Source organism: Typopeltis vanoorti, chromosome 7, assembly GCF_054136105.1.
Source record: "Typopeltis vanoorti isolate ZY-2024b chromosome 7, IOZ_Tvanoo_1.0, whole genome shotgun sequence".
In the NCBI taxonomy this organism is placed as follows: Eukaryota; Metazoa; Arthropoda; class Arachnida; order Uropygi; family Thelyphonidae; genus Typopeltis; species Typopeltis vanoorti.
Window position 1 is genome coordinate 100,732,851 of NC_143555.1, and position 15,516 is coordinate 100,748,366.

Here is a 15,516-nt window from a genome sequence, read left to right on the forward strand (position 1 = left end):
ACTTATAACCTGGAAACATTTTCTAATTTCTTTCTTTAGTGAGGCATTATGTTTTCCTTCATTAGGTTGAACCTCTTTATTAACGACACATATATAAGATGATACTAAGTTTCCATGACAACTATAATTCTCTTGCTAAATATAGTCCCCATGGCATCATCTTGTACTCTAGACACCTAACAAATGAGGAAAATGTAGGTCACGCTATGAGAAATGGGTCATTTCACGATTTAGGATGCCCCAAAGTCGAAAGTAAGCCAAGGTGATGGAAGGATTCTGGAATCACGTTATTTGACAGAAAAAGAAATCGAATAGCAGCGAACCATAGCACAAGTGATGGACAAGGATAATCGTATACAGAAGTCTTCAAGCTAAAAAAAAAAACGCATAATAGAATTCCCCCCCCTCCCCCAAAGAATGTATATGTGGATGGAACAAATAAATACGACAGAACTGCTAAAACATTGAACTTCTATTAAAAATAATTGTCAGTCGGAAGAATATCCAACTCTTTACACCCATGCAGAATAATTACTAAACCAAAAGCTTTCCTGGTTTGATGCAATCCTATATAAAGAGTTTTAAATTTGAAATTATCAGGCAGCTGTTGGATACCAGACGGGAGATGGGGGGGGGGAGGGACGTAGCAACAACACGAGCGTAAATTTTTACGACCTTCTTTGATTATTTGTATACTTTTTTCCCGAATTAATATTCTTATCATTCCTAATTAGTGATGTAAAAATCTCATTGTATTGCGAAACTTTAGATACTTTTCAAATTTTAGGGAAAGGTATATAAAAATAAAACAATTCTATGGAAACTATAATATAATATTTTATTTATAAAGAATTATTGTTATAATTAAATGATTTTTATAGTTTAATTAAAAAGGTTTAGTACACCTATAAGATTTTTACATAACTGTATATAAATTACAAAACCAAGAGCTTTCCTTGTTTGTGATTTTTAATGAAGTATAACTGAGGTTCGGCTGTTGCTGTTACCCCCTGGGACGCAGAGATTTGAGAGTTTTTGAGTTCGCTCTCTTTAGGTTTTTGCCTTAAGGGAGCAATTTGAGTCTCCGGGGAGTGTGTTCTCCGGCACGTCCCGCTGAGGGGTTTTGTCGGCGAATGATTTTCTTCGGAATATGAGCGGTTCTGCTCGGTGGTGGTGTGCGGGTGGAAGGCCATCACTGAGTGGAGCTAACGCTGAGATGGACGGTCTTTCGCCGGATCGTCCGAATTTTTAGAGATTGGCTTTACTTACACATCGCCAATGAAGTTCTAACTGAGGCTCAGCTATTGCTGTTACCCTCCTACCATGATCAGAGCTTTAATTAATAGCTCAATAACACCTTATCCCTACACTGTCCTCTACAGATAACGGGGAATATGAAAAGCATTCTTGCTTAGCCCCTTTTAGCCAGTCCTTATAAGGACTATTTCCTGGTTTGTTCAGCCATGACTAGAGCTTTTTAGCTCAATAACTTTCTATCCGCACAGATTTTCTTCATTCAGATGACGGGATAAAAAGTCAAGGACTCAGTCCATCGCCCAGTTCTTTTAAGAACTTCCTGGTTTGTTACAATACGGAGTTTTAAAATTGAAATTATCAGACACCTGTTGGATACCAGATAGCGGATAGGTGGGGAAGATTATATATTTTAAAATAAAATATATATTTTTTAAAATAAAAAATATATATATATATTTATATTTTATATATATATATATATTTTTTTAATATATATATATATATATATATTTTATATATATATTTAAAATATATATATATTTTTTTTTAAATAAAATATACGGAGTTTTAAAATGGTTGGGTGGGGGAAGATTATATATATATATAATTATTAACTGACTTAAACACCGAGAAAATATATAAGGGATTTAATAAGGTTTCACTACTAGTTTCATGGGAAATGCCGACTTCATCAGATGAATACAGTACCAAAGAGTAAACAACATCTTAAAAGTACACGTATATTGTACTTTAACAAACACAGAGTTTAGAACAAGTAGTAGTTGTGTTTGAAATGGAGTCCGAGCGTTAGTTCTGGCGTGAAGCAAAATTTTGCGTGTGAATGATATCACAAGTACGCCAAAACTAGATTACAGCGTTATGTGAATCGGGTAGACTGTAACTGTGGTTGCTGTTTAGATGGGTAGGGTCGCTATTTCTTTGGATTCCAAGATACGTCTTTCTAATTCATCGGAGCGCATTTACGGATGTTTGAAGTTAAGTTCCAGTCTATTTGATGTTGTCGTTCTTCAACATTAGTATTAGCAGAGAAAAAACTAAAACGAAAAAACTAAAAATTAAAACGTGGTTGGATAGGACACTAGCAAGGACTCTGTTGTAAGAAATGTCACCTTGATGTTCTTCTAGGCGGAGAGAGAGATGGACTTTTCTGTCTGGCCATAATATTGTTTGCCGCAACTGCAAATGATTTTGTAAACTCCTGGAACGTACGATCGAAGTTTTGGTAAGGTGGAGAAATATGTTTTAACATTAATTTTCTTCAATATTTCGCCAGTTTAGGAGAAAGAGAACTTACGGTAAGGAGATGTAGGCTGTGGTTTTATTTTGTTGATTACACACACTAAGACGATTATAGATACTTTTAGGAGAGTAACTAACCTTTTTTTTTAAGAAAGTCCTTTTGAGGTAATTAAGTTCATGTTGAAGTTCCTCTTCTTCTGACAACAAGGATCTCGCCCGATGAGCTAGTGTGGAAATAATTCCTAATATTTGAATGGATGCTGGTAAGACGAAGCATGTAGGTATCTATCGGTGTGTGTGTTGGCTTCCTAAAGATAGAAATTTTGAGACCATCAGTTGTTGTAGTAAGTTTTATATCCAGAAAAGCCAGAACACCATCAACTTCTGGTTTGGATGTGAAGTTTATATTTTGATGAAAATTGTTTAAATGATCCAGAAAGGTTTATAAGGTTTCTGGGCCGTACTCCCAAATTACAAAAATGTGGTCCATGTAATGTAGCCAGATTTGGGGTTTCCGTGTAGCTGAGGAAATGGGGTTTTCCTCAAAATCTTCAAGAAAAACGTTCGCTAGCACCGGAGACAACTGGCTACCCATGACCAAACCGCTATTCTGTTTGTAGATCTTGTCTTCAAATAAGTAGTCCGAATCCACACAATGAATAAGTAATGCGAAAATCTTCTTAGATAAATTGTTTTTTAAAAGACTAAGGTTGGAAAATTGATGAACAATGAGACTATTGCGAAGTTGACCATTCTGTCTGCTTCGTTAAGTTGGATGGTCTTGATCTTCGAGACAAAATCAGTCAAGTTCTTGACATATGAAAAGAAGTCTCCTCGGAGATGTTTCGAGGAAGATGCGAAATATGTCGAGAGATTGTATGTAGGGGAGTCAATGCCTTCAACTATTGATCTGAAAGGAGTGTTTTCTTTATAGATCTCCGGAAGGCCATATAAACGGGGAATAAGTGGATGAAGAGAGCGGAGCGATAGGCTAGGATATTCCTATGTAATTCCGAGGTGGATTTGAGAAGATTATTTGTCCGGTAATGTAGTTTTCTCGTGGGGTCTCTTTGAAGTTCAGAGTAAGTATTACAATTTAATAATTCACAGATCTTGAGGCGACGATCGGTTTTATTCAGGATGGCAATGGCGTTCCCTTTTTCAGCTGGAAAAATGATGATATCTTTGTTATTCTGCAGTTGATGAATAGCTTTTCTCTTCGAATGGGAGACCTTGTCAGTGGGAGGTCTACTGTTGTTGTTTGCAAATATAGCTTCTATCCTAAGTAGGTTTGCGTCCAGTTTTGGTAGATTAGAGGCAGCGTTTTCTATTTTCGTGAGAAAAAGTTCTTTAGGAATAGATCTAGGTGATGGGATGAAATTAAGCCCCTTGGAGAGTACATTTATTTCTGCGTTGTAAGAATATGTGAAGATTTATTAACTCTTCTACCAACACAGGACGTTTAATCATGAATGCCGAACAGGTTTCATTACATAACAAAAGCAACGTAGGTTTCCACATTGTAATCTTTATGTTTTTTCAAATGAACTTTTTAAGGTAAAGTATCATCTGCACAAGAGTGACCTCTCCTGGATTCATTCTGCTCTTCTCGTATCTTATCTTCATAGAATCGGGACAGTCTATTTTTCAGAATTTTACTATAGATATAGATTTTATATCCAGAGTTTAGAAGACTAATTCCTCTATAATTTTTACAGTTATTAATATCGCCCTTCTTGTGTATAGGAGTAACAATTGCCTTTTGCCAAGGTGGTTCACCATTCCATATATAATGAAACAAATTTTGAGATTTGGGCCTGCATGTTTGATTAATTCGGTATTTAACTCATCTTCACCTGGCTAGCAACCAATTTGCAGGAAATCTTACTTCGCCTTCTAGTCCCCAAAACGATATTAGGAGAATTAATTAAACTTCTTAAAGAGAATTAATTAAACTTCTCTACTTACATCTCGATTTTTAGATCAATATTTTAAATATTAATTTAATTAAATATATTTGGTGTATCTTTTAAATTTTTGATAAAAAATTTAATTTGATATTTTTTGCAATTACTTAAAAAATTTGCTAAAATAATTTAGTTGACATTATATTCAATAGTAAATATTGATATTAATTGAGACATTTTGCATCTAATCTCACGAGAACTATTTTTCATATATACTGTATATCCACTATCATTCACCTGCAACACGAAATTTATTGTTTACTTTTCCAGGTGTACTGCAGCCAAGAAAGTGGGAAAATGCAATGACTATTGACAAAGGATCCTGGGGATACCGACGTAATACTCAATTAAGTGATTATTTGACTGCAGATGAATTAATTGATACGCTGGCTGAGACTATTAGGTAAGTGCTTATTTTATAATAATAATAATAATAATAATAATACAAATGTTTTGCGCATGCGTGTGCATAATACAGGGTGGCCATAAATTAACTTTCCCTCTTTGAAGGTATCTGTAGCTAAAACTAATACCCAGAATGAGACCACATTTTATATTGAGACTTTTGAAGGCATGGGGAGATGAATTCCGCAAAAAAAAAAAAAAAAAAAAAAAAAATTAGTAGCAAAAGTCGCCGATAGGGGAAATTTTAGCGCTGGCGGAGCCGAAAGCTGTCAAATATTTGCAGTAAACGTAGGTAAAAAAGGATTATACAAATTTTACTGTGCGTACGTGACAGCAGTCACCAATTCCACTTAAAAAAGATTGGAAACGTTCAGGCAGTTATTCAAATGACACGAATTGTGCTTAATATGTGCATCCTACCTTGTCTCAGCGTGCTTTACTTGTTAAGTTGTTTTACCTTAAACAGTGCAATGCCGTAGTGGCCCTTCGGGAATTTAGAAGGCTTCATAAACATGCGTACAGGTCCTATGTCAGCTGTAGAACATAGCTGAGAGCGTGGATCACTAGATGTTAGACCTGGCAAGGGACAGAAAGCAGTGCAAGAGAGAGTAAATGACGTTGCTACTGCATTGTTCGACGACACATGGACCAGTACTGGTCCAAGCGCTCGTGCCATAGCTCACAAACTTGATATGGCTTATGGTACAGTCTGGAAAATCTTACGGAAAATGCTTCACTTCTATCCGTATAAGTTCAGTCGTGTGCAAGCACTAACAACTGCAGATTATGATAAGTGCATGACCTTCGCGCTAACGTTTCTTGCCCGAATGGAGGTCAACAATGACTGGCCTTGGAGAATATTGTAGGGTGATGAGGCTCATACTTATCTAAATTGGTCGGTCAACACTCACAACTGCAGAATTTGGGCATCTGAACATCCCCAAGCGATCCAGCAAGTACCATTACATTCTCCAAAAGTAATCGTGTGGTGTGGCTTCACATCCGATTTCATAAGAGGACCATGAAGAAGGACCATTTTTTGAGCGTATTATCCTTACAGGATCCTGTAACCTGCTCCATTACTGGAAAGATTTATCGACGAATGCTGGAAAAGTTTGTCATTCCTGCATTGCAGCAAAGACAATGTTTGGACTCCATAATTTTTATGCAGGATGGAGCACGGCCACACATTGAACGTTCAGTATAACGCCTTTTACGCCAGCATTTTAGTAATGAGAGGGTTATTAGACAGTTCTTTCCGAAGGTATGATCGCCTCGATCCCTGGACACCATGTGACTTTTGGTTGTGGGGGGGGGGATATTTGAAATCCGTTGTGTATGTTGGTGGCGTTCCCAACTTGCATGTCTTGAAAGAGAACATAAAACGGGCTGTTATGAACATCCAATCCAACTCCTTACGCTCAGCTGTAGAGCATGTCGCACACCGGATGCAATTTGTTGTACACAAGAAAGGTCAGCACATGTATGTGGTCCAGGGAACCCGAATTCTGATGATTAAAACATTATTTCCTGTGAGTTCAATAACTACATTAATTTCTGTGTCTCCCGCAAGTTGTTGTTTTAGTTTAATTATTATTATTATTACCATCATTGTAACGCGCCACATATCCAGTTGGAATGAGTGACGCGGCTGTCGCTTACACTGTCGAAATGTTATTATTCCATTTTATCTGAATTTAATGTAATTATCCGCTTGTTTTCGGCTCAGCCAGCGCTAAAATGTCCTCTATCGGCGACTTTTGTTACTAATTTTTTTTTCGCGGAAATCATCTCCCCATGCCTTCAAAAGTCTCAATATAAAATTTGGTCTCATTCCGTTTATTGGTTTCAACTACAGATAACTTTCCCTCCAAAGAGGGAAAGTTATTTAATAGCCACCCTGTACTTCAAATAACAAAAGGCCACGACTAGCATCACAAGATCTATCGCTATGCTAATAATGAGATAACCAACCAAGCTATCCAAGTAAAATTAGATTGAGGAAATGTCAAGTTATTGTTTATAAGTCCATTCGAATCCAATTTGTAAAATAAAGAACTCTTGTATATATTAAGGTTTTTAATAAAATTTCAATTTTAATTTATTTTAAAATTATACATATTACATGAATTTCGAGTTAGAGAAACAGAAAGAAAATATTTCGAAATCCTACCATCATGTTTGACATACTCGTACATACCTAAGAAAAAAATCAAGAATTTAATAAAAATGATTTTATTTTATTTCCAGAGACAATCAGGTATTATCTATAAAAAAAATTAGTGAAGCATCTTTTACTACAATAAACAATAATAATTCTTATTATCATCTATTATTTTAGTTTAATTATGTTTTGTTCTCAAGCATACTTTAGTTATAAACGGAGACGTAAAAGACGTCATAATTGTATTCACTTTCTTAATTATCCACAGTGCATTATTGTAGGTGAAGCAGAACCAAAATTACCCAGCATTTTTATATATTTATTTCATATATATAAATATATCTATCTATTGTTTTTTTTTCGTGGAGGGGGGGGGAGATGAATCGAGTCCCTGACTCTTCATCCGATTGAAGAAAATCTGTCTGGATGGAATGTTATTGAGGTAAAAACTCTAGTCATGGCTGACAAAACGGCAATAGCTGACCCTCAGTTGAAACTTCAATGGCATCCGTTACCATGGGATATATATTAGTCCTTATAAGGACTGGCTTAAAGGGGCGAAGCAAGAATGCTTTTCATCTTCCCCGTTATCTGTAGAGGACAGTGTTGGGATAAGGTGTTATTGAGCAATTAAAGCTCTGATCATGGCAGAAGGGTAACAGCAACAGTCGAGCCTCAGTTAGAGCTTCATTGGCTACAGCATTGCCATCCATTACCTTCCAAGGGTAGATAATGCAATCTAAAATGTAAAAATGTAGGTAATGGGATACATTAATTATATTTATAATAAAAAGATCCCATAGCTTAATTAAGATTTATTTAATTAATTTAAAAACTATACTTATGTTACTATTCGAATAACATTTATTATTAAGGATTGTATTTTATTATATAGGAATCTTCTATTTATGCTATGTATATATTCCTGAGATTCTCGCATAATTAAAAATCCCTAAACAGAATATTCAAATACATGTAAAGTAGGAAAGATGTGTTCCATCATTTTCGGTTTAATTATATTATGCAGAAGTTAGTAGTAGTAGTAGTAATAATAATAATAATAATAATAATAATAATAATAATAATAATAATAATAATAATAATAATAATAATAATAAACACTTCAATTAATATTAAATGCATAATGCATAAAGTTTTCAAGTAGGCTTTCAACCATATGTAAATGAAATCTAAAGACATTTTTGACGTTCCTATAGTATTATTTGATGAACGCTTAGATATCATTATTAATTCATTAGATTTAATATTCATTAAAAAGTTTTATTATCAATTTAATTATGCACTGATAACTCTCTAAATATTATGATCAGCACAATACAGCACGAAATTAATTTACAGTCATATTTATTACTGTAAATTAATAAAATTCGCTCATAATAGTCATTCACAATTAAATCTGTACAATTGAAGACCATTAATATACAGTGATAGCTCATGGTGCGAGAGAAGTAGGTTACACCCTGATGCCTCATGGTACGAGAGTAACAGGTTTCACAAATATGCACGAAACTCGACTTATTTCGTCGAGTTTCGACGAAACTTGAATATAAATTCAAGGTGAATGAATAGAGAGAAAAAAAAACGCAACAATGAATATTATAAATGGAAGATTCGCTTGATTTGATATAATAAAAAAAATAAATGTACATCGTAGTTTAGAATACGAAATTACGAAAATTTAATACCAGGAAGAAGTAATAAAAATAAAAAAAACAGTGGAAAAATCAGTAAATTAAATTGTTACCAGATATAATGATTCATGTTTAAAGTGTCTTCGAAGTATTCTCATTTAATGAAGGCGTTTGACGTTTTCTTTGCTTGCAGAGCCTTTTTTTTCCTTATAAACATCATAGCCTTCATGTTCTTCAATTTTGTTTTATAAAATAATGTGTAAACTTATATTCCAAATAAAAATTATGAATCCTTTTAAAGTTGAATTTAAAAATTTTGCGAATAATTGCAAAAAAAGTATACACAGTTTTTCGAACATTGAAATTAGAATTTTAAATAATTAAACAGATAGAATAATAAAAATTTCACACGCCTTTTTTTTTTTCAATAAAAATGTCACAATATTGAAGTAACATCCTACGAGTTGCTGCTTTATTTGTCAATAGATGGCGGTTGTTCCTTATGCGCAGTTAAATACATAAAATAAATACAGTATTTTATTATTCCTTTCTAATTGGTACTGTGATATTTATCAATACAGTTATCAAATTATAATATTGTTGTACTTTAAATTTCGTTTGCAATCAGAAAAGACTCACATGCATTTATTTTAAAAGACTCGCAGATAATGTCTTGCTGCCATTTTTATTGTGTATTCTTGCGGATTATGCAATAGATAAATGTGCTATTCACGGGCTGATGAATGTCTGAAGATCCTCATCGGGATAATCAAATTACTGAATTAATAATTGCTGCTTTTAGTTCTTTATCCTTCAGTGATTATGCTCCATTCATCCACCCTTATTATAATCCTGTCTGAGAGGAAAGACTTACGGCTAAATAAACCATTTTCCAGGTTTCCTAATCGAAAAATAATTGTTCAGTAACAAAGAAGTTTTCTTGGATGAAAAGTTTGTATTTGAGACTGAAGAAAGTCTAGTATTTTCTAGACTTTCTTGACAAAGTTATTATTTAATTGGCAATCTCCCCGAACGCACATTCAAAAAAACGTTTGTGTGAGAGGGGATTATAAATACTAATCTAGTCTAGTAGATCCAATCTTCTATCTGTAATTCTTGTTGTTGTTATTATTGTTACGAAACACCTCCATGAAATCCAAAGACTCATTGAGAGAGGGCACCAACTCTACAGCTGTCTTCACCACTCAATCCACTTACTACAACGTAGCGTAACTACATCAACGCCATCTACTGCCCACCACCACCACCACTAGTATTTTCACAGACAATCACAAACATTCATGCCCATGACGGGAGTCGAACCCGCAGCCTTTTTTGGCTGGAGAACCAATGCGCTAACCATTCGGCCAACCAGGCTGGCATTAATATTTTTGAATTATGTGTTTCTTTTGTGTTTTTAGATTTCCATCATTTTGTAATTCCTTGTTCTCTCAATTTCACTTCTGCGTTTCTATCACTGCATCTCTTCCAACCTAAATGTCCCGAACTATTCCTCGTATGTACTGCTCCTTTTTCCTCTTCGTGTAATAGGAAATGTTTGTACATGTGGGTATTAAGTCATGCATCACGCTTTTGATCAAGGTCAAAGATTTGCCACCTTGCTGGATTTTGCCTTTACTGGAGTGTCTTTTATTGACCGATCTTTTCTTGCATTGTTGGTTACACCATTCTTTGTATTTGCCTGCATGCTTTGCTTCGCCGTACACACACACACACACACACACACACACACACACACACACACACACACACACACACACACACACACACACACACACACACACACACACACACACACACACACACACACACACACACACACACACACACACACACACACACACAGATCTACATGCATAAAAAATACTTGTCCTTATGGAATTGCAACAGACGAGTGGCTGCCCTGGCTGCATAAATTCGCCAAGATCTCGAATTAAGGGACTCCATCCATCCCGTAGGACGAATGGGTTGAAGAAGAAGTGAGTACCGGTGCCTAGGCAACTCATAGCAAAGGTGAAGCAAGCTCCATTTCCCAAACGTATGCAAGCCTTTGTTCGTCCCCTAGGAGAAAAGAAAAAAATCATTTTTTTATCCATTACCGACTGCCCATGATACTGATTGTAGTAAGCCTAAAAGCTTCACTGCTCAGAATATTTAATCTTGAACATTTTGAATGTTTATTCGTCGTAATTAGCTTTATAGTTTCACAACTTTGCTGCTGGACTATACTTGTAATTTTAAAATATAACTAACATTAATATTATTTTTAAATTATTTAATTTTTATTAATTAATAATATATTATGGATAATTAATGTTTTTATGAGAATTCGTAATTATTATATATATAAAAGGTATATAGCTTAATATAATGAAAGATTTCTTTTCACACCAATAAAAAAATTGTGTAGATAGATAATTTAATAATGTGCAATAGTTTGTTGTTTACCTTATATATGTGATCAGTGATTTAAATAGTCGTTATGATTTTCTGAAGAAAAGCTTATTTTGTAAAATATTTGCTACTGATGCTGGTAGATCGATTTGATCTACGGGATATTTATATATCGAGGTAAGTGTTCATTCTGTGAAACATTTACTACCTTTGCTGGTAGATCGACTTGATCTACGGGATATTTACATTGGGCTCTAGGTCCCACTTCTCAAACTTTATTTTAATAGAGTTGTTGCCTTCTGTTAATCATGACAAAACCTCTCAATGAAGGCATATTTGAGGAAGTTTACAAAGAATTCCTAAGATTAGGAAAACTTTTGAGCGACAACTGGCCAGGGAAAGTAAAGCTCTTAGATACATTCCCCCCTACAGCAGTCACAGAAGATAGGATGGATGATTCTAATGAAGGAAGTATGTTGACTGAACCAGAATCAAGTCACTTCACGAATACAGAGAATGCTGCATCTCAGGATAATAATCCGCAGATTGTGGAAACCAACACAGAATTTCAAACAGTCAAAAAGAAAAGGAAAATCTCCTCTACTGCAGATACACCCAAAACAGTGGAGATAGAACCAGATAATGTAATTAAAGAAAGGGTACCCCCAGTCGTCCTAAGGGCCAAGGAGCACTGGACGTCCGTTGCATCCACACTGAAATCTTCAGATATCACCTTCATTAAAGCCACAAACACAGAAGAAGGGATTCGCATACAACCTAAAACATCATCAGATTACAGAAAAATGACCAAACTTCTAGACAACAACAACTTGCCATATCACACTTTTGCACTCAACAGTGAAAAAATTTAAAAGTAGTGTTAAGGGGAGTAACTGAAACATTACAAATAGAAGACCTCACTGCAGACCTCCAACTTAAGGGATTTAGCCCAATTAAAGTTAGCCGAATGCGGAGAGCTGATAAAACACCCTATCCCCTAATTCTAGTGGAAATAAGCAAAGACCAAAATCATATATACAATCTCCAAACCATCTGTGATCTAGTCATAAAAGTTGAGGCATTGAAACATAAATCAACTACAACCCAGTGCCATAGATGCCAGAAGATTGGGCATGCCCAACGATGCTGCAAGGCCGAATTTCGTTGCGTTAAATGTGGTGGCAAACATGCATCAAATGAATGCCATAAACCTCGTACACTTCCAGCAAAGTGTGCAAACTGCGGAGGACCACACCCTGCAAACTATAGGGGCTGTATAGCATTTCCTCAAAACCAAAAATTACAACTCAAAACCAGTAAACCTCTTCAAGAACAAGCGTCTTCCCATCAAACCATAGTCTCCACAACGGATGGAAGATCGTATGCTGAAGTTACAAGATCGACCTTCCAAAAAGACCCAAAACCACAGCAAACCAACAAACCTATCCTACTGAACATAACAAGCCACTTAGGTGAAATGCTTGCTGAACTCCAACAAACCAACCCAACTCAAGAAGCCAAAGATATCATCTTAAGGCATACACAATCACTCTTTATGGAAATTCTTAATGGATAAATCTAAAAGAAAACCGAAATCATTAAAAATTGTTTCATGGAATGCAAATGGTTTACTTATCAAATTACAGGAGCTACAGGAGTTTGCAGCAGAAACTCAAGCAGACATCATCCTCATAAATGAAACACATCTTCGTCCAAGTGACAAAATCAGAATCAATAGTTATAGCACTTACCGAACAGACAGATGCTTTGCTAGAGGTGGAGGCACTGCCATCTTTGTGAAAAGTAATATAAAACATAATTCAATAGCAGAACCCCAAACAGAACACATGGAAACTACAGGAATAGAAATACATATGGAAAATACAAGCAGCATTACGATATATGCAGCCTACAACCCCCCAAATAAAAAACTCCTTGAAGCTGACTTAGAGGTGATACTAAATACAGGCAGAGCATTGATTATAGCCGGAGATCTTAATGCCAAACACTCAGTCTGGAATAGCAGAAACTCAAATATTAATGGAAGAATACTCAACTCTTACACCACTTCAAGAAATATAACAGTAATAGGACCCACTGAACCCACACATTATGGAGCTACCGGTCGTCCTGATGTACTAGATATAGCTATATTAAAAAACATAGCGCACAGCTATCAGATACAAGCAATCAACGACTTAAGTTCTGATCATAACCCCATCATATTACAACTAGGCACCATACAAGATATAATAGAAAACACCACCGCATTTATAAATTGGAAACAACTTCCCTCAGCCTTCCAGGAGAACCTTGGTCCAATACCGCATATAACATCTGCTGAAGATGTAGAAAAAGCAGTGAAGACTCTTGAAAAACAACTGCTGACAGCTATAACGCAGGTAACAAATATAACCAAATGTACACCATCAAATAAACTTCCACAGGATATAAAACGTCTTATCCAAGAGAAAAACAGATTAAGAAGACAATATCAGAGAACAATGGACCCAGCGGATAAACAAGCAGTCAATAGGGCAACAAACCAGGTTCGATATGCCCTAAAGGACCACCGTAACCAACTCTGGAATAACAAAATTCTCCAATTAAACACAGAGGATCAATCAATATGGAAAATGATGAAATCACTCCGTTCAAAGCGTTTTACATTTCCTCCAATCCAAGGTGAATCTAATGTTGTCTACAACGACGAGGAAAAAGCTGAAGCATTTGCTGACAGTTTAGAAAAACAATGCAGCCCCAATTATATCAATACAGATATAAATTTCATAAGTAAAATTCACACCCAAGTGCGTAAAATAACTCAAAATGCCTCATTCCAATCCAATAACAAATCCGTATCACCAACAGAAGTATATGAGATTTTAAGAAAACTAAATAACAAAAAGGCTCCAGGTCCAGATGGAATAACAAATAAGGTACTCAAGTTACTTCCTCGCAAAGGGGTTATGCATCTAGTAGCCATCATTAATGCCATCTTCCGGCTAAATTATTTCCCACAACGATGGAAAATTGCCGACGTTTTCCTAATTCCCAAACCTGGGAAAAATACACAGTTTCCTGTAAATTACAGACCAATCAGCCTTCTTTCATGCATAGGTAAGATAGCCGAACGTGCTATTCTCACACGGCTTCAAGAGGCAACAGATATCAACCATATAATTCAAGATGAACAATTCGGCTTTAGGAAATATCACTCCACAACGCTACAAATTTACAGAGTTATCGAACATATAACCCAAGGGTATGAATGGCACCAACACACTGGCGCAGTTTTTCTAGACATCACTCAGGCATTTGATAGAGTATGGCATCAAACTACACGAAGTTGGTATTCCATTGCCACTAGTGTTACTTATCAAATCATATCTACACAACAGAAAATTTAAAATAAAACTCAACGGTATCAGATCCACGGAGAGGAGAATCACGGCCGGAGTACCTCAAGGCTCTCTACTATCTCCCCTACTCTTCTCCATATACATGGCAGATCTCCCCAAACTGTCTCCAGCTATCACCGCTCTGTATGCCGATGATACAATCATTATAGCCAGATCCCTCCGTCCACACCTGGCCACAATCAAGCTGCAGAGAGCAGTCAATGAATTGGAGGATTGGTACACCAAGTGGCGTATCGTAATTAATCCAAACAAAAGCTCTGCAGTACTTTTCACCAGACGTAAGGCAGAACCGAATACAAGCATACAAATGTTTGGTAAATTCATCCCTTGGCGCAATTCTACCAAATATCTGGGAATTCATCTTGATAGACGTCTAAACTTCAAGTCACATATGGATAGTGTTACCACTAAGGCAAGTCAGACTATAGCACAGCTATATCCACTTTTGAACAGGAACAGCTTCCTAAGCATAAGCAACAAAATCTTACTTTTCAAATCGGTAATCAGACCGCAACTAACTTATGCCTCTCCAACCTGGGGTCACACGACTAAAAGCAACATCAACAGACTTCAGATAATACAGAATAAATGCCTAAGAATGGCATTTAATGCCCCATGGTTCAGCAGAAACATTCAGTTACATCAAGAAGCCAATCTTCCAGATATTAAGACCTACATGACAAACATTGCAGAGAAATTCTTCACAATCACGGATAATCACCCAAATCAGTTAGTTCGACAGGCAGCGGACTACAAGCCCTCAGATCGTTTCAAACATAAAAAACCGAAATCCTCCATCGCAAGAGAAAGCTGATACAGCCTCAATTCTCACAATGAGCGGGTAAATTACCCACAATAATCTCATCACCCACACTCTAAAATCCAGATGAAGGGATAAAGAGTCAAGGACTCAGTCCATCAACCAATTAAGTTCAAGTTCAAGTTCAAGTTGTTTACCTTCGTCCAAGTGACAA

The 15,516-nt window shown here is 35.8% G+C and overlaps 1 protein-coding gene across 1 annotated transcript in view; it reads left to right on the forward strand.

Annotated features, from left to right (window-relative positions):
• The window catches only part of Fuca (alpha-L-fucosidase), a 99,552-nt gene that overhangs the window by 55,773 nt on the left and 28,263 nt on the right, over positions 1-15,516 (forward strand). The window contains exon 6 of the mRNA XM_090395418.1: positions 4,755-4,887. Within this exon, the coding sequence (XP_090251544.1) occupies positions 4,755-4,887 (133 nt within the window). The remainder of the gene's footprint in view (positions 1-4,754; positions 4,888-15,516) is intronic.